This window comes from Tachypleus tridentatus, chromosome 3, assembly GCF_004210375.1.
Source record: "Tachypleus tridentatus isolate NWPU-2018 chromosome 3, ASM421037v1, whole genome shotgun sequence".
NCBI lineage: Eukaryota > Metazoa > Arthropoda > Merostomata > Xiphosura > Limulidae > Tachypleus > Tachypleus tridentatus.
Window position 1 is genome coordinate 60,817,648 of NC_134827.1, and position 21,896 is coordinate 60,839,543.

Sequence of the window (21,896 nt, forward strand, 5' to 3'; positions counted from 1 at the left end):
TGAAAAGAGCACATTTAGCTCATTGCGTAGCTTTGGGATGAGCACGCTTAGCTCATTGCGTAGCTCTGGGATGAACACAATTAGCTCATTACCTAGCTCTGGGAAGAGCACACTTAGCTCATTGCGTAGCTCTGGGATGAGCACGCTTAGCTCATTGCATAGCTCTGGGAAGAGCACACTTAGCTCATTGCGTAGCTTTGGGAAGACCATACTCAGCTCATTGCGTAGCTCTGGGAAGAACACACTTAGCTCATTGCGTAGCTCTGGGAAAGCACACTTAGCTCATTGCGTAACTCTGGGAAGATCTCACTTAGCTCATTGCGTAGCTCTGGGAAGAGCACACCTAGCTCATTCCGTAGCTTTGGGAAGAGCACACTTAGTTCATTGCGTAGCTCTGGGAAGAACACACTTAGTTCATTGCGTAACTCTGGGAAAAACACACTTAGCTCATTGCGTAGCTTTGGGAAGAAAACATTTAGCTCATTGCGTAGCTTTGGGATGAGCACACTTAGCTCATTGCGTAGCTCTGGGATGAACACAATTAGCTCATTGCGTAGCTCTGGGAAGAGCACACTTAGCTCATTGCGTAGCTCTGGGATGAGCACGCTTAGCTTATTGCATAGCTCTGGGAAGAGCACCCTTAGCTCATTGCGTAGCTTTGTGCTTAACAACGAGTAAGCAAATGTTTTTTTTCATCCTTGAAGATTAACATATAATAAAATAATAATAATAATAATTAATATATAATAAAATAATAATAATAATTAATATATAATAAAATAATAATAATAATTAATATATAATAAAATAATAATAATAATAAATAATATATAATAAAATAATAATAATAATAATTAATATATAATAAAATAATAATAATAATTAATATATAATAAAATAATAATAATAATAATTAATATATAATAAAATAATAATAATAATAATAAATAATAAAATAATAATAATAATAATAATTAATATATAATAAAATAATAATAATTAATATATAATAAAATAATAATAAATAATATATAATAAAATAATAATAATTAATATATAATAAAATAATAATAATAATAATTAATATGTAATAAAATAATAATAATTAATATACAATAAAATAATAATAATAATAATTAATATGTAATAAAATAATAATAATTAATATATAATAAAATAATAATAATTAATATATAATAAAATAATAATAATAATAATTAATATGTAATAAAATAATAATAATTAATATATAATAAAAAATTAAAATTGTTATACTTTTTTTTGCAATTTCAGTTGAAGATGCCAGCTTCTTAGTAACAGACATTAATACAAGACAAACGTAACCACGTGCAATTGCAGGAAATTTCATATTATCTTCTTGGATATTTTTTTTGTTTTTTTCTAACTCAAAATTCAACAAAATCTAACGGAAGATTAGATGATAACGTGCGCCCCTCAGTGGCTCAGCTGTATGTCTGCGGACTTACAACGCAAAAATTCGGGTTTCGATACCCATGGTGGGCAGAGCTCAGATAGCCCATTGTGTAGCTTTGTGCTTAACTCAAAAAATAACAACAACATGATATCGTGTTATTTTTTTGCCTTGTATTTACATTTTTATTTTTTCTAACATCGTTTCATTCGGGACCGATCTGAGGGATGTTATCTTTATAAACTCTTCTGATTACGCCACCGCTAGCTACGCTATAAAACGTTGGAGGTACAGTAGACTATATTGGTTGAACACTAGCGTTCTATCCAAACCTGGCAGTTCTGTCGCAAGCACTGATATTTTACTTAAGCCTAATTTGGCTCACTGCTTAAACAAACTTCTGATACAAACCACGCTTGAACCCACCTTATACAGATAACAATTTCATAAATAAACTATATGAAAATATAGTTTTACACTATACTTTATAAAATTTGAAGGAACTAGCTATTTCTATTTTACAGGGAATTATAATTATTATGACTTTTCATTTTTATTTCTGTTTATTTGTTTTGTTTTTTGGAATTTTGCGCAAAGCTGCTCGAGGGCTATCTGCGCTAGCCGTCCCTAATTTAGCAGTGTAAGACTAGAGGGAAGGCGGCTAGTCATCACCACCCACCGCCACCTCTTGGGCTACTCTTTTAACAACGAATAGTGGGATTGACCGTCACATTATAATGGCCCCATGGCTGAAAGGACGAGCATATTTGATGGGATCGGGATTCGAACCAGTGACCTCAAAAACAAACAAACAGCATAAAAAAATAATTTTATTACGACAAATATTGGTCGATATATAGGTAATCTATATAGGTATGTAATACAGATAGTTTAAAATAATTTTATAAAGATGAATAAGGATGATATACAGGTAATCTATATAGGTATGGTAATACAGATAATTTGAATGCTACAAAAACATTAAAACAAGAAAGTTAAAACTAGAAAAAAATAAACTTAAATAACAAGTATCTTTACTATGATCCAGACTAATATATTTACAATGATTTGGGAGATTAGAGATTTTTTTAAAGTTAATTAGGTTGTTTGGTATATATCAAATTGAGTACACGTTCATCCCACACTTGATATTACTAGTCACAAATGTTTTAAATGACAACGAGGCAGGGATTAACTTTTGTTGTAATATACTGTATATTCCACGGTGTTAGTGAACGTGCCTTTTTATTTCATTAAAGTGCCTGCGTTTTCTAAAAGCATTTTATTTATTTCGTGGTAGAAAAAAAACATTTAGCGTTAGTATGTATATATATATCTAGCTACGTATTATTGATTTCTGAAATGCAATACTTTACGTCCATACACACCTTAAAACCGCACGTAACTACAATGTTATATGCAAATTGAGAGTTGTATTATTTTAATTGTTGTACGTATTTTCTCTAAGTTCCTTTTCGTTTAGAGAAAACTACTAATGTCTTCCAAGGAATATCAAAGATAAACAAAGAAAGAAAACATGAAAGTAAGAAAGATACAAGTGGATAAAAAGAAGTCACGTTTTAAATTTATGAGAACATTTCTAGAAGGATATTCACCAATCACGTTCTGAGTATGTAAAGAATATAATGGAACATTACTAGAAATGTATTTGCGGGCTACTTTCCGAGTTTGTAGAATACAAAGATATTGAGAAATCACGGGCTCGCGCTACATCATCCAACAGCAAATATAACTATGAACGTGCTGACGAACTGTGTGTATGTTTTAAAAACACGGGTGGATTTTAACTCGCTGACAATTCTTATATTTTTTACTTTAGTAGAATTTCAGTTTTTATATTCTTCTTACGTATGTTATTACTTCTTTGTTGTTGTAGTAACTTACTGAAGCCACCAAGTGATTCTGTTTTCTAGTTTTATCTGGATAACTTGAATAAAATATTTTCTGCAAGACGGTGAAACAAGTTTCTGAACTTGATACAATTATTGTAGATGAAATGTCAGGTGCTGTTAAAAGCAAAACTGCTGTCGATCATCAACCAAAAAACTGGTTCACAGTGTTTTGTTGGAAAAGAAATGTTGGCTTTCTGTTGAAGAGCTCAAGGGAAATCGATGTTCTGCTAACTGAGAACGAAGAATGATTTGGCAACGGATTTCACCTTCGTGCGTCTTAGCCTTGATACTGTATCGCCATCTAGAGAGTACAAAAGTAACTACTATCGATTGTTATCAAAGATACATTCTAATTACCACCAGAGCTGCCGAACCAGGTGACTCTCTTCTTCAAAATCGATCATCAAGGAATCTAGCTGAAGAAATTGATGACAAAAGAACCAAAGATGATTGAACAAAGAATTAAACATGCTGTGTAAGAAAATTAAAAATCTGGAATTATACTAATTACACAAATGATAAAGGTTTGCCAGAGGTATTTCGTGGAAGCTAGAATCTATCTACAAGAAATGGATGACAGTTGTGAACATGGTTATAACGCAAAGCCACCAAAAGAATATAACGATAATCTTTTGTCGGTAAAAATGATTTTAAGATTAAAACACATATTGAGCAAAGAAAGGACCTAACCACCTGGCCATGCCGAGCCTTATAAAGAGAAATAGGTAGCATTAACCATCGTAACATAAAAAGTTTAAATGTTAAAAAAATGTATTGAAACAATAAGGTCAAAACTACAGAAACTGAGTAACATAAAATTAAAAGTTACCCTAGTTTGGCTCAAACTAACATAATTGCAGTAAACTACAAAAGTATGGATTTTTTTTCCTATTTAGGTAACTTAGTTTCTGTAATTCTGATTTCCTGTTTCAATACAGTTTTGTAACATAAAAACTTAGGTTGTCTTTAAAAAATGTAAAAATGTTTTTTATTTAATACCAATAAATATTTTAAATCTTATCTTATAAAAAAAACACAACCTTTTGTTTGGTTTTTTTCACGTTAAGCAAAAACTAACTAATGGGTTAGGTTTGATTTCCAAACTTTCCAAAGGCTTCGGGCTGACAGCTGAATCAACAAGAAGTCCCAGATAAAAGAAATTTTTCTTATGTTGATGATTTGAACATAATAAAGAGGGACTTCCCAATGACCGCGGCGCTTGCATTTCTTTAAAGAAGAGTTAGAACAAATGGATCTATGGAACCATATTTATTTTCCTTTCTATTATCTACATTTCAGTAGTGCACCACCAGAACCCACAGTGTACCGCACGTATACCAGATTCGATTTTATTATTAATCAGGAACCCTACCAGTCTACCAGGATCAAAACAAAGTAATCTATTAGATCGTGGGCATGGATAAATGTATCAATAGAAAGGGTTTGACATTCAGAGTCCAAAACTGTAATTAGGCCTCAGATCGGTCAAGAGATGCTAAGCTATGAGGTAAAAGTTTGTACATCTACTTTAAATATATATAGACATAAGCATAAACCTGTTTTAAAACATTAGACTCAAAAAGATGTTTAGACATAAACCTGTGTTAAAACATTAGACTCAAGAAGATGTTTAGACATAAACCTGTGTTAAAACATTAGACTCAAGAAGATGTTTAGACATAAACCTGTGTTAAAACATTAGACTCAAAAAGATGTTTGGACATAAACCTGTGTTAAAACATTAGACTCAAGAAGATGTTTAGACATAAACCTGTGTTAAAACATTAGACTCAAGAAGATGTTTAGACATAAACCTGTGTTAAAACATTAGACTCAAAAGATGTTTGGACATATACCTGTGTTAAAACATTAGACTCAAGAAGATGTTTAGACATAAACCTGTGTTAAAACATTAGACTCAAGAAAATGTTTAGACATAAACCTGTGTTAAAACATTAGACTCAAGAAAATGTTTAGACATAAACCTGTGTTAAAACATTAGACTCAAAAAGATGTTTGGACATACACCTGTGTTAAAACATTAGACTCAAGAAGATGTTTAGACATAAACCTGTGATAAAACAATAGACTCAAGAAGATGTTTAGACATAAACCTGTGTTAAAATATTAGACTCTAGAAGACGTTTAGACATAAACCTGTGTTAAAACATTAGACTCAAGAAGATGTTTAGACATAAACCTGTGTTAAAACATTAGACTCAAGAATATGTTTAGACATAAACCTGTGTCAAAACATTAGACTCAAGAGATGATTAGACGTAAATCTGTGTTAGAACATTAGACTCAAGAATATGTTTAGACGTAAATCTGTGTTAAATCATTAGACTCTAGATGTTTAGACATAAACCTATGTTAAAACATTAGACTCAAGAAGATGTTTAGACATAAACCTGTGTTAAAACATTAGACTCAAGAGATGTTTAGGCACAAACCTGTGCCAAAACATTGGACTCAATAGATGTTTAGACATAAACCTGTGTTAAAACATTAGACTCAATCGACGTTTAGACATAAACCTGTGTCAAAACATTAGACTCAAAAGATGTTTAGACATAAATTTGTGTTAGAACATTACACTCAAGAAAATGTTTAGACGTAAACCTGTGTTAAATCACTAGACTCTAGATGTTTAGAGATAAACCTGTATCAAAACATTAGACTCAAGAGATGTTTAGACGTAAATCTGTGTTAAAACAATAGACTCAAGAAGATGTTTAGACATAAACCTGTGTTAAAACATTAGACTCAAGAAGATGTTTAGACGTAAATCTGTGTTAAAACATTAGACTCAAGAAGATGTTTAGACGTAAATCTGTGTTAAAACATTAGACTCAATAGATGTTTAGACGTAAATCTGTGTTAGAACATTAGACTCAAGAATATGTTTAGACATAAACCTGTGTTAAAACATTAGACTCAAGAAGATGTTTAGACATAAACCTGTGTTAAAACATTAGACTCAAAAGATGTTTGGACATAAACCTGTGTTAAAACATTAGACTCAAGAAGATGTTTAGACATAAACCTGTGTTAAAACATTAGACTCAAGAAGATGTTTAGACATAAACCTGTGTTAAAACATTAGACTCAAGAAGATGTTTAGACATAAACCTGTGTTAAAACATTAGACTCAAAAAGATGTTTGGACATAAACCTGTGTTAAAACATTAGACTCAAGAAGATGTTTAGACATAAACCTGTGTTAAAACATTAGACTCAAGAAGATGTTTAGACATAAACCTGTGTTAAAACATTAGACTCAAGAAGATGTTTAGACATAAACCTGTGTTAAAACATTAGACTCAAAAAGATGTTTAGACATAAACCTGTGTTAAAACATTAGACTCAAGAAGATGTTTAGACATAAACCTGTGTTAAAACATTAGACTCAAGAAGATGTTTAGACATAAACCTGTGTTAAAACATTAGACTCAAGAAGATGTTTAGACATAAACCTGTGTTAAAACATTAGACTCAAGAAGATGTTTAGACATAAACCTGTGTTAAAACATTAGACTCAAGAATATGTTTAGACATAAACCTGTGTCAAAACATTAGACTCAAGAGATGTTTAGACGTAAATCTGTGTTAAAACATTAGACTCAAGAATATGTTTAGACGTAAATCTGTGTTAAATCATTAGACTCTAGATGTTTAGACATAAACCTGTGTTAAAACATTAGACTCAAGAAGATGTTTAGACATAAACCTGTGTTAAAACATTAGACTCAAGAGATGTTTAGACATAAACCTGTGTTAAAACATTAGACTCAATAGATGTTTAGACATAAACCTGTGTTAAAACATTAGACTCAAGAAGATGTTTAGACATAAACCTGTGTCAAAACATTAGACTCAAGAAGATGTTTAGACATAAACCTGTGTTAAAACATTAGACTCAAAAAGATGTTTAGACATAAACCTGTGTTAAAACATTAGACTCAAGAAGATGTTTAGACGTAAACCTGTGTTAAATCATTAGACTCTAGATGTTTAGAGATAAACCTGTATCAAAACATTAGACTCAAGAGATGTTTAGACGTAAATCTGTGTTAAAACATAGACTCAAGAAGATGTTTAGACATAAACCTGTGTTAAAACATTAGACTCAAGAAGATGTTTAGACGTAAATCTGTGTTAAAACATTAGACTCAAGAAGATGTTTAGACATAAATCTGTGTTAAAACATTAGACTCAATAGATGTTTAGACGTAAATCTGTGTTAAAACATTAGACTCAAGAAGATGTTTAGACATAAACCTGTGTTAAAACATTAGACTCAAGAAGATGTTTAGACATAAACCTGTGTTAAAACATTAGACTCAAGAAGATGTTTAGACATAAACCTGTGTTAAAACATTAGACTCAAGAAGATGTTTAGACATAAACCTGTGTTAAAACATTAGACTCAAGAAGATGTTTAGACATAAACCTGTGTTAAAACATTAGACTCAAAAAGATGTTTAGACATAAACCTGTGTTAAAACATTAGACTCAAGAAGATGTTTAGACATAAACCTGTGTTAAAACATTAGACTCAAGAAGATGTTTAGACATAAACCTGTGTTAAAACATTAGACTCAAGAAGATGTTTAGACATAAACCTGTGTTAAAACATTAGACTCAAGAAGATGTTTAGACATAAACCTGTGTTAAAACATTAGACTCAAGAAGATGTTTAGACATAAACCTGTGTTAAAACATTAGACTCAAGAAGATGTTTAGACATAAACCTGTGTTAAAACATTAGACTCAAGAAGATGTTTAGACATAAACCTGTGTTAAAACATTAGACTCAAGAATATGTTTAGACATAAACCTGTGTCAAAACATTAGACTCAAGAGATGTTTAGACGTAAATCTGTGTTAGAACATTAGACTCAAGAATATGTTTAGACGTAAATCTGTGTTAAATCATTAGACTCTAGATGTTTAGAGATAAACCTGTGTCAAAGCATTGGACTCACGAAGATGTTTAGACATAAACCTGTGTTAAAACATTAGACTCAAGAGATGTTTAGGCATAAACCTGTGCCAAAACATTGGACTCAATAGATGTTTAGACATAAACCTGTGTTAAAACATTAGACTCAATCGACGTTTAGACATAAACCTGTGTTAAAACATTAGACTCAAAAAGATGTTTAGACATAAATTTGTGTTAAAACATTAGACTCAAGAAGATGTTTAGACATAAACCTGTGTTAAATCACTAGACTCTAGATGTTTAGAGATAAACCTGTGTTCAAAACATTAGACTCAAGAGATGTTTAGACGTAAATCTGTGTTAAAACATTAGACTCAAGAAGATGTTTAGACATAAACCTGTGTTAAAACATTAGACTCAAGAAGATGTTTAGACATAAATCTGTGTTAAAACATTAGACTCAAGAAGATGTTTAGACGTAAATCTGTGTTAAAACATTAGACTCAGTAGATGTTTAGACATAAATCTGTGTTAAAACATTAGACTCAAGAAGATGTTTAGACATAAACCTGTGTTAAAACATTAGACTCAAGAAGATGTTTAGACATAAACCTGTGTTAAAACATTAGACTCAAAAAGATGTTTAGACATAAACCTGTGTTAAAACATTAGACTCAAGAAGATGTTTAGACATAAACCTGTGTTAAAACATTAGACTCAAGAAGATGTTTAGACATAAACCTGTGTTAAAACATTAGACTCAAAAGATGTTTAGACATAAACCTGTGTCAAAACATTAGACTCAAGAAGATGTTTAGACATAAACCTGTGTTAAAACATTAGACTCAAGAAGATGTTTAGACATAAACCTGTGTTAAAACATTAGACTCAAGAAGATGTTTAGACATAAACCTGTGTTAAAACATTAGACTCAAAAAGATGTTTAGACATAAACCTGTGTTAAAACATTAGACTCAAGAAGATGTTTAGACATAAACCTGTGTTAAAACATTAGACTCAAGAAGATGTTTAGACATAAACCTGTGTTAAAACATTAGACTCAAGAAGATGTTTAGACATAAACCTGTGTTAAAACATTAGACTCAAGAAGATGTTTAGACATAAACCTGTGTCAAAACATTAGACTCAAGAGATGTTTAGACGTAAACCTGTGTTAAAACATTAGACTCAAGAAGATGTTTAGACGTAAATCTGTGTTAAATCATTAGACTCTAGATGTTTAGAGATAAACCTGTGTTAAAACATTTGACTCAAGAAGATGTTTAGACATAAACCTGTGTTAAAACATTAGACTCAAGAGATGTTTAGACATAAACCTGTGTCAAAACATTAGACTCAAGAAGATGTTTAGACATAAACCTGTGTTAAAACATTAGACTCAATCGACGTTTAGACATAAACCTGTGTCAAAACATTAGACTCAAAAGATGTTTAGACATAAACCTGTGTTAAAACATTAGACTCAAGAAGATGTTTAGACATAAACCTGTGTTAAAACATTAGACTCAAGAAGATGTTTAGACATAAACCTGTGTCAAAACATTAGACTCAAGAGATGTTTAGACATAAATCTGTGTTAAAACATTAGACTCAAGAAGATGTTTAGACATAAACCTGTGTTAAAACATTAGACTCAAGAAGATGTTTAGACATAAACCTGTGTTAAAACATTAGACTCAAGAAGATGTTTAGACATAAACCTGTGTTAAAACATTAGACTCAAGAAGATGTTTAGACATAAACCTGTGTTAAAACATTAGACTCAAGAAGATGTTTAGACATAAACCTGTGTTAAAACATTAGACTCAAGAAGATGTTTAGACATAAACCTGTGTTAAAACATTAGACTCAAGAAGATGTTTAGACATAAACCTGTGTTAAAACATTAGACTCAAGAAGATGTTTAGACATAAACCTGTGTTAAAACATTAGACTCAAGAAGATGTTTAGACATAAACCTGTGTTAAAACATTAGACTCAAAAGATGTTTAGACATAAACCTGTGTCAAAACATTAGACTCAAGAAGATGTTTAGACATAAACCTGTGTTAAAACATTAGACTCAAGAAGATGTTTAGACATAAACCTGTGTTAAAACATTAGACTCAAGAAGATGTTTAGACATAAACCTGTGTTAAAACATTAGACTCAAGAAGATGTTTAGACATAAACCTGTGTTAAAACATTAGACTCAAGAAGATGTTTAGACATAAACCTGTGTTAAAACATTAGACTCAAGAAGATGTTTAGACGTAAATCTGTGTTAAAACATTAGACTCAAGAAGATGTTTAGACATAAACCTGTGTTAAAACATTAGACTCAAGAAGATGTTTAGAGATAAACCTGTGTTAAAACATTAGACTCAAGAAGATGTTTAGACATAAACCTGTGTTAAAACATTAGACTCAAGAAGATGTTTAGACATAAACCTGTGTTAAAACATTAGACTCAATAGATGTTTAGACATAAACCTGTGTTAAAACATTAGACTCAAGAAGATGTTTAGACATAAACCTGTGTCAAAACATTAGACTCAAGAAGATGTTTAGACATAAACCTGTGTTAAAACATTAGACTCAAGAAGATGTTTAGACATAAACCTGTGTTAAAACATTAGACTCAAGAAGATGTTTAGACATAAACCTGTGTTAAAACATTAGACTCAAGAAGATGTTTAGACGTAAATCTGTGTTAAAACATTAGACTCAAGAAGATGTTTAGACATAAACCTGTGTTAAAACATTAGACTCAAGAAGATGTTTAGACATAAACCTGTGTTAAAACATTAGACTCAAGAAGATGTTTAGACATAAACCTGTGTTAAAACATTAGACTCAAGAAGATGTTTAGACATAAACCTGTGTTAAAACATTAGACTCAAGAAGATGTTTAGACATAAACCTGTGTTAAAACATTAGACTCAAGAAGATGTTTAGACATAAACCTGTGTTAAAACATTAGACTCAAGAAGATGTTTAGACATAAACCTGTGTTAAAACATTAGACTCAAGAAGATGTTTAGACATAAACCTGTGTTAAAACATTAGACTCAAGAAGATGTTTAGACATAAACCTGTGTTAAAACATTAGACTCAAGAAGATGTTTAGACATAAACCTGTGTTAAAACATTAGACTCAAGAAGATGTTTAGACATAAACCTGTGTTAAAACATTAGACTCAAGAAGATGTTTAGACATAAACCTGTGTTAAAACATTAGACTCAAGAAGATGTTTAGACATAAACCTGTGTTAAAACATTAGACTCAAGAAGATGTTTAGACATAAACCTGTGTTAAAACATTAGACTCAAGAAGATGTTTAGACATAAACCTGTGTTAAAACATTAGACTCAAGAAGATGTTTAGACATAAACCTGTGTCAAAACATTAGACTCAAGAAGATGTTTAGACATAAACCTGTGTTAAAACATTAGACTCAAGAAGATGTTTAGACATAAACCTGTGTTAAAACATTAGACTCAAGAAGATGTTTAGACGTAAATCTGTGTTAAAACATTAGACTCAAGAAGATGTTTAGACATAAACCTGTGTTAAAACATTAGACTCAAGAAGATGTTTAGACATAAACCTGTGTTAAAACATTAGACTCAAGAAGATGTTTAGACATAAACCTGTGTTAAAACATTAGACTCAAGAGATGTTTAGACATAAACCTGTGTTAAAACATTAGACTCAAGAGATGTTTAGACATAAACCTGTGTTAAAACATTAGACTCAAGAAGATGTTTAGACATAAACCTGTGTTAAAACATTAGACTCAAGAAGATGTTTAGACATAAACCTGTGTTAAAACATTAGACTCAAGAAGATGTTTAGACATAAACCTGTGTTAAAACATTAGACTCAAGAAGATGTTTAGACATAAACCTGTGTTAAAACATTAGACTCAAGAAGATGTTTAGACATAAACCTGTGTTAAAACATTAGACTCAAGAAGATGTTTAGACATAAACCTGTGTTAAAACATTAGACTCAAGAAGATGTTTAGACATAAACCTGTGTTAAAACATTAGACTCAAGAAGATGTTTAGACATAAACCTGTGTTAAAACATTAGACTCAAGAAGATGTTTAGACGTAAATCTGTGTTAAAACATTAGACTCAAGAAGATGTTTAGACATAAACCTGTGTTAAAACATTAGACTCAAGAAGATGTTTAGACATAAACCTGTGTTAAAACATTAGACTCAAGAAGATGTTTAGACATAAACCTGTGTTAAAACATTAGACTCAAGAAGATGTTTAGACATAAACCTGTGTTAAAACATTAGACTCAAGAAGATGTTTAGACATAAACCTGTGTTAAAACATTAGACTCAAGAAGATGTTTAGACATAAACCTGTGTTAAAACATTAGACTCAAGAAGATGTTTAGACATAAACCTGTGTTAAAACATTAGACTCAAGAAGATGTTTAGACATAAACCTGTGTTAAAACATTAGACTCAAGAAGATGTTTAGACATAAACCTGTGTTAAAACATTAGACTCAAGAAGATGTTTAGACATAAACCTGTGTTAAAACATTAGACTCAAGAAGATGTTTAGACGTAAATCTGTGTTAAAACATTAGACTCAAGAAGATGTTTAGACATAAACCTGTGTTAAAACATTAGACTCAAGAAGATGTTTAGACATAAACCTGTGTTAAAACATTAGACTCAAGAAGATGTTTAGACATAAACCTGTGTTAAAACATTAGACTCAAGAAGATGTTTAGACATAAACCTGTGTTAAAACATTAGACTCAAGAAGATGTTTAGACATAAACCTGTGTTAAAACATTAGACTCAAAAGATGTTTAGACATAAACCTGTGTTAAAACATTAGACTCAAGAAGATGTTTAGACATAAACCTGTGTTAAAACATTAGACTCAAGAAGATGTTTAGAGATAAACCTGTGTCAAAACATTAGACTCAAGAGATGTTTAGACATAAACCTGTGTTAAAACATTAGACTCAAGAAGATGTTTAGACATAAACCTGTGTTAAAACATTAGACTCAAGAAGATGTTTAGACATAAACCTGTGTTAAAACATTAGACTCAAGAAGATGTTTAGACGTAAATCTGTGTTAAAACATTAGACTCAAGAAGATGTTTAGACATAAACCTGTGTTAAAACATTAGACTCAAGAAGATGTTTAGACATAAACCTGTGTTAAAACATTAGACTCAAGAAGATGTTTAGACATAAACCTGTGTTAAAACATTAGACTCAAAAAGATGTTTAGACATAAACCTGTGTTAAAACATTAGACTCAAGAAGATGTTTAGACATAAACCTGTGTTAAAACATTAGACTCAAGAAGATGTTTAGACATAAACCTGTGTTAAAACATTAGACTCAAGAAGATGTTTAGACATAAACCTGTGTTAAAACATTAGACTCAAGAAGATGTTTAGACATAAACCTGTGTTAAAACATTAGACTCAAGAAGATGTTTAGACATAAACCTGTGTTAAAACATTAGACTCAAGAAGATGTTTAGACATAAACCTGTGTTAAAACATTAGACTCAAGAAGATGTTTAGACATAAACCTGTGTTAAAACATTAGACTCAAGAAGATGTTTAGACATAAACCTGTGTTAAAACATTAGACTCAAGAAGATGTTTAGACATAAACCTGTGTTAAAACATTAGACTCAAGAAGATGTTTAGACATAAACCTGTGTTAAAACATTAGACTCAAGAAGATGTTTAGACATAAACCTGTGTTAAAACATTAGACTCAAGAAGATGTTTAGACATAAACCTGTGTTAAAACATTAGACTCAAGAAGATGTTTAGACATAAACCTGTGTTAAAACATTAGACTCAAGAAGATGTTTAGACATAAACCTGTGTTAAAACATTAGACTCAAGAAGATGTTTAGACATAAACCTGTGTTAAAACATTAGACTCAAGAAGATGTTTAGACATAAACCTGTGTTAAAACATTAGACTCAAGAAGATGTTTAGACATAAACCTGTGTTAAAACATTAGACTCAAGAAGATGTTTAGACATAAACCTGTGTTAAAACATTAGACTCAAGAAGATGTTTAGACATAAACCTGTGTTAAAACATTAGACTCAAGAAGATGTTTAGACATAAACCTGTGTTAAAACATTAGACTCAAGAAGATGTTTAGACATAAACCTGTGTTAAAACATTAGACTCAAGAAGATGTTTAGACATAAACCTGTGTTAAAACATTAGACTCAAGAAGATGTTTAGACATAAACCTGTGTTAAAACATTAGACTCAAGAAGATGTTTAGACATAAACCTGTGTTAAAACATTAGACTCAAGAAGATGTTTAGACATAAACCTGTGTTAAAACATTAGACTCAAGAAGATGTTTAGACATAAACCTGTGTTAAAACATTAGACTCAAGAAGATGTTTAGACATAAACCTGTGTTAAAACATTAGACTCAAGAAGATGTTTAGACATAAACCTGTGTTAAAACATTAGACTCAAGAAGATGTTTAGACATAAACCTGTGTTAAAACATTAGACTCAAGAAGATGTTTAGACATAAACCTGTGTTAAAACATTAGACTCAAGAAGATGTTTAGACATAAACCTGTGTTAAAACATTAGACTCAAGAAGATGTTTAGACATAAACCTGTGTTAAAACATTAGACTCAAGAAGATGTTTAGACATAAACCTGTGTTAAAACATTAGACTCAAGAAGATGTTTAGACATAAACCTGTGTTAAAACATTAGACTCAAGAAGATGTTTAGACATAAACCTGTGTTAAAACATTAGACTCAAGAAGATGTTTAGACATAAACCTGTGTTAAAACATTAGACTCAAGAAGATGTTTAGACATAAACCTGTGTTAAAACATTAGACTCAAGAAGATGTTTAGACATAAACCTGTGTTAAAACATTAGACTCAAGAAGATGTTTAGACATAAACCTGTGTTAAAACATTAGACTCAAGAAGATGTTTAGACATAAACCTGTGTTAAAACATTAGACTCAAGAAGATGTTTAGACATAAACCTGTGTTAAAACATTAGACTCAAGAAGATGTTTAGACATAAACCTGTGTTAAAACATTAGACTCAAGAAGATGTTTAGACATAAACCTGTGTTAAAACATTAGACTCAAGAAGATGTTTAGACATAAACCTGTGTTAAAACATTAGACTCAAGAGATGTTTAGACATAAACCTGTGTTAAAACATTAGACTCAAGAAGATGTTTAGACATAAACCTGTGTTAAAACATTAGACTCAAGAAGATGTTTAGACATAAACCTGTGTTAAAACATTAGACTCAAGAAGATGTTTAGACATAAACCTGTGTTAAAACATTAGACTCAAGAAGATGTTTAGACATAAACCTGTGTTAAAACATTAGACTCAAGAAGATGTTTAGACATAAACCTGTGTTAAAACATTAGACTCAAGAAGATGTTTAGACATAAACCTGTAGACTCAAAAACATTAGACATAAACTCATTAGACTCAAGAAGATGTTTAGACATAAACCTGTGTTAAAACATTAGACTCAAGAAGATGTTTAGACATAAACCTGTGTTAAAACATTAGACTCAAGAAGATGTTTAGACATAAACCTGTGTTAAAACATTAGACTCAAGAAGATGTTTAGACATAAACCTGTGTTAAAACATTAGACTCAAGAAGATGTTTAGACATAAACCTGTGTTAAAATATTAGACTCAAGAAGATGTTTAGACATAAACCTGTGTTAAAACATTAGACTCAAGAAGATGTTTAGACATAAACCTGTGTTAAAACATTAGACTCAAGAGATGTTTAGACATAAACCTGTGTTAAAACATTAGACTCAAGAAGATGTTTAGACATAAACCTGTGTTAAAACATTAGACTCAAGAAGATGTTTAGACATAAACCTGTGTTAAAACATTAGACTCAAGAAGATGTTTAGACATAAACCTGTGTTAAAACATTAGACTCAAAAAGATGTTTAAACATAAACCTGTGTTAAAACATTAGACTCAAAAGATGTTTAGACATAAACCTGTGTTAAAACATTAGACTCAAGAAGATGTTTAGACATAAACCTGTGTTAAAACATTAGACTCAAGAAGATGTTTAGACATAAACCTGTGTTAAAACATTAGACTCAAGAAGATGTTTAGACATAAACCTGTGTTAAAACATTAGACTCAAGAAGATGTTTAGACATAAACCTGTGTTAAAACATTAGACTCAAGAAGATGTTTAGACATAAACATTAGACTGATGTTTGACATAAACCTGTGTTAAAACATTAGACTCAAGAAGATGTTTAGACATAAACCTGTGTTAAAACATTAGACTCAAGAAGATGTTTAGACATAAACCTGTGTTAAAACATTAGACTCAAGAAGATGTTTAGACATAAACCTGTGTTAAAACATTAGACTCAAGAAGATGTTTAGACATAAACCTGTGTTAAAACATTAGACTCAAGAAGATGTTTAGACATAAACCTGTGTTAAAACATTAGACTCAAGAAGATGTTTAGACATAAACCTGTGTTAAAACATTAGACTCAAGAAGATGTTTAGACATAAACCTGTGTTAAAACATTAGACTCAAGAAGATGTTTAGACATAAACCTGTGTTAAAACATTAGACTCAAAAAGATGTTTAGACATAAACCTGTGTTAAAACATTAGACTCAAGAAGATGTTTAGACATAAACCTGTGTTAAAACATTAGACTCAAGAAGATGTTTAGACATAAACCTGTGTTAAAACATTAGACTCAAGAGATGTTTAGACATAAACTTGTGTTAGAACATTAGACTCAAGATGTTTAGAGATAAACCTGTATCAAAACATTAGACTCAAGAAGATGTTTAGACATAAACCTGTGTTAAAACATTAGACTCAAGAAGATGTTTAGACATAAACCTGTGTTAAAACATTAGACTCAAGAAGATGTTTAGACATAAACCTGTGTTAAAACATTAGACTCAAGAAGATGTTTAGACATAAACCTGTGTTAAAACATTAGACTCAAGAAGATGTTTAGACATAAACCTGTGTTAAAACATTAGACTCAAGAAGATGTTTAGACATAAACCTGTGTTAAAACATTAGACTCAAGAAGATGTTTAGACATAAACCTGTGTTAAAACATTAGACTCAAGAAGATGTTTAGACATAAACCTGTGTTAAAACATTAGACTCAAGAAGATGTTTAGACATAAACCTGTGTTAAAACATTAGACTCAAGAAGATGTTTAGACGTAAATCTGTGTTAAAACATTAGACTCAAGAAGATGTTTAGACATAAACCTGTGTTAAAACATTAGACTCAAGAAGATGTTTAGACATAAACCTGTGTTAAAACATTAGACTCAAGAAGATGTTTAGACATAAACCTGTGTTAAAACATTAGACTCAAGAAGATGTTTAGACATAAACCTGTGTTAAAACATTAGACTCAAGAAGATGTTTAGACATAAACCTGTGTTAAAACATTAGACTCAAGAAGATGTTTAGACATAAACCTGTGTTAAAACATTAGACTCAAGAAGATGTTTAGACATAAACCTGTGTTAAAACATTAGACTCAAGAAGATGTTTAGACATAAACCTGTGTTAAAACATTAGACTCAAGAAGATGTTTAGACATAAACCTGTGTTAAAACATTAGACTCAAGAAGATGTTTAGACATAAACCTGTGTTAAAACATTAGACTCAAGAAGATGTTTAGACATAAACCTGTGTTAAAACATTAGACTCAAGAAGATGTTTAGACATAAACCTGTGTTAAAACATTAGACTCAAGAAGATGTTTAGACATAAACCTGTGTTAAAACATTAGACTCAAGAAGATGTTTAGACATAAACCTGTGTTAAAACATTAGACTCAAGAAGATGTTTAGACATAAACCTGTGTTAAAACATTAGACTCAAGAAGATGTTTAGACGTAAATCTGTGTTAAAACATTAGACTCAAGAAGATGTTTAGACATAAACCTGTGTTAAAACATTAGACTCAAGAAGATGTTTAGACATAAACCTGTGTTAAAACATTAGACTCAAGAAGATGTTTAGACATAAACCTGTGTTAAAACATTAGACTCAAGAAGATGTTTAGACATAAACCTGTGTTAAAACATTAGACTCAAGAAGATGTTTAGACATAAACCTGTGTTAAAACATTAGACTCAAGAAGATGTTTAGACATAAACCTGTGTTAAAACATTAGACTCAAGAGATGTTTAGACATAAACCTGTGTTAAAACATTAGACTCAAGAAGATGTTTAGACATAAACCTGTGTTAAAACATTAGACTCAAGAAGATGTTTAGACATAAACCTGTGTTAAAACATTAGACTCAAGAAGATGTTTAGACATAAACCTGTGTTAAAACATTAGACTCAAGAAGATGTTTAGACATAAACCTGTGTTAAAACATTAGACTCAAGAAGATGTTTAGACATAAACCTGTGTTAAAACATTAGACTCAAGAAGATGTTTAGACATAAACCTGTGTTAAAACATTAGACTCAAGAAGATGTTTAGACATAAACCTGTGTTAAAACATTAGACTCAAGAAGATGTTTAGACATAAACCTGTGTTAAAACATTAGACTCAAGAAGATGTTTAGACATAAACCTGTGTTAAAACATTAGACTCAAGAAGATGTTTAGACATAAACCTGTGTTAAAACATTAGACTCAAGAAGATGTTTAGACATAAACCTGTGTTAAAACATTAGACTCAAGAAGATGTTTAGACATAAACCTGTGTTAAAACATTAGACTCAAGAAGATGTTTAGACATAAACCTGTGTTAAAACATTAGACTCAAGAAGATGTTTAGACATAAACCTGTGTTAAAACATTAGACTCAAGAAGATGTTTAGACATAAACCTGTGTTAAAACATTAGACTCAAGAAGATGTTTAGACATAAACCTGTGTTAAAACATTAGACTCAAGAAGATGTTTAGACATAAACCTGTGTTAAAACATTAGACTCAAGAAGATGTTTAGACATAAACCTGTGTTAAAACATTAGACTCAAGAAGATGTTTAGACATAAACCTGTGTTAAAACATTAGACTCAAGAAGATGTTTAGACATAAACCTGTGTTAAAACATTAGACTCAAGAAGATGTTTAGACATAAACCTGTGTTAAAACATTAGACTCAAGAAGATGTTTAGACATAAACCTGTGTTAAAACATTAGACTCAAGAAGATGTTTAGACATAAACCTGTGTTAAAACATTAGACTCAAGAAGATGTTTAGACATAAACCTGTGTCAAAACATTAGACTCAAGAAGATGTTTAGACATAAACCTGTGTTAAAACATTAGACTCAAGAAGATGTTTAGACATAAACCTGTGTTAAAACATTAGACTCAAGAAGATGTTTAGACATAAACCTGTGTTAAAACATTAGACTCAAGAAGATGTTTAGACATAAACCTGTGTTAAAACATTAGACTCAAGAAGATGTTTAGACATAAACCTGTGTTAAAACATTAGACTCAAGAAGATGTTTAGACATAAACCTGTGTTAAAACATTAGACTCAAGAAGATGTTTAGACATAAACCTGTGTTAAAACATTAGACTCAAGAAGATGTTTAGACATAAACCTGTGTTAAAACATTAGACTCAAGAAGATGTTTAGACATAAACCTGTGTTAAAACATTAGACTCAAGAAGATGTTTAGACATAAAACATTAGACTGTGTTTAGACATAAACCTGTGTTAAAACATTAGACTCAAGAAGATGTTTAGACATAAACCTGTGTTAAAACATTAGACTCAAGAAGATGTTTAGACATAAACCTGTGTTAAAACATTAGACTCAAGAAGATGTTTAGACATAAACCTGTGTTAAAACATTAGACTCAAGAAGATGTTTAGACATAAACCTGTGTTAAAACATTAGACTCAAGAAGATGTTTAGACATAAACCTGTGTAAAAAACATTAGACTCAAGAAGATGTTTAGACATAAACCTGTGTTAAAACATTAGACTCAAGAAGATGTTTAGACATAAACCTGTGTTAAAACATTAGACTCAAGAAGATGTTTAGACATAAACCTGTGTTAAAACATTAGACTCAAGAAGATGTTTAGACATAAACCTGTGTTAAAACATTAGACTCAAGAAGATGTTTAGACATAAACCTGTGTTAAAACATTAGACTCAAGAAGATGTTTAGACATAAACCTGTGTTAAAACATTAGACTCAAGAAGATGTTTAGACATAAACCTGTGTTAAAACATTAGACTCAAGAAGATGTTTAGACATAAACCTGTGTTAAAACATTAGACTCAAGAAGATGTTTAGACATAAACCTGTGTTAAAACATTAGACTCAAGAAGATGTTTAGACATAAACCTGTGTTAAAACATTAGACTCAAGAAGATGTTTAGACATAAACCTGTGTTAAAACATTAGACTCAAGAAGATGTTTAGACATAAACCTGTGTTAAAACATTAGACTCAAGAAGATGTTTAGACATAAACCTGTGTTAAAACATTAGACTCAAGAAGATGTTTAGACATAAACCTGTGTTAAAACATTAGACTCAAGAAGATGTTTAGACATAAACCTGTGTTAAAACATTAGACTCAAGAAGATGTTTAGACATAAACCTGTGTTAAAACATTAGACTCAAGAAGATGTTTAGACATAAACCTGTGTTAAAACATTAGACTCAAGAAGATGTTTAGACATAAACCTGTGTTAAAACATTAGACTCAAGAAGATGTTTAGACATAAACCTGTGTTAAAACATTAGACTCAAAAGATGTTTAGACATAAACCTGTGTTAAAACATTAGACTCAAAAGATGTTTAGACATAAACCTGTGTTAAAACATTAGACTCAAGAAGATGTTTAGACATAAACCTGTGTTAAAACATTAGACTCAAAGATGTTTAGACATAAACCTGTGTTAAAACATTAGACTCAAGAGATGTTTAGACATAAACCTGTGTTAAAACATTAGACTCAAGAAGATGTTTAGACATAAACCTGTGTTAAAACATTAGACTCAAGAAGATGTTTAGACATAAACCTGTGTTAAAACATTAGACTCAAGAAGATGTTTAGACATAAACCTGTGTTAAAACATTAGACTCAAGAAGATGTTTAGACATAAACCTGTGTTAAAACATTAGACTCAAGAAGATGTTTAGACATAAACCTGTGTTAAAACATTAGACTCAAGAAGATGTTTAGACATAAACCTGTGTTAAAACATTAGACTCAAGAAGATGTTTAGACATAAACCTGTGTTAAAACATTAGACTCAAGAAGATGTTTAGACATAAACCTGTGTTAAAACATTAGACTCAAGAAGATGTTTAGACATAAACCTGTGTTAAAACATTAGACTCAAGAAGATGTTTAGACATAAACCTGTGTTAAAACATTAGACTCAAGAAGATGTTTAGACATAAACCTGTGTTAAAACATTAGACTCAAGAAGATGTTTAGACATAAACCTGTGTTAAAACATTAGACTCAAGAAGATGTTTAGACATAAACCTGTGTTAAAACATTAGACTCAAGAAGATGTTTAGACATAAACCTGTGTT

At 30.5% G+C, this 21,896-nt stretch overlaps 1 protein-coding gene across 1 annotated transcript in view; it reads right to left on the reverse strand.

Moving 5' to 3' along the window:
* Positions 1 to 245: 245 nt before the first annotated feature.
* The window catches only part of LOC143245884 (neural cell adhesion molecule 1-like), a 141,544-nt gene continuing 119,893 nt past the window's right edge, over positions 246 to 21,896 (reverse strand). Inside the window, exon 12 of the mRNA XM_076492137.1 lies at positions 246 to 592. Within this exon, the coding sequence (XP_076348252.1) occupies positions 246 to 592 (347 nt within the window). The remainder of the gene's footprint in view (positions 593 to 21,896) is intronic.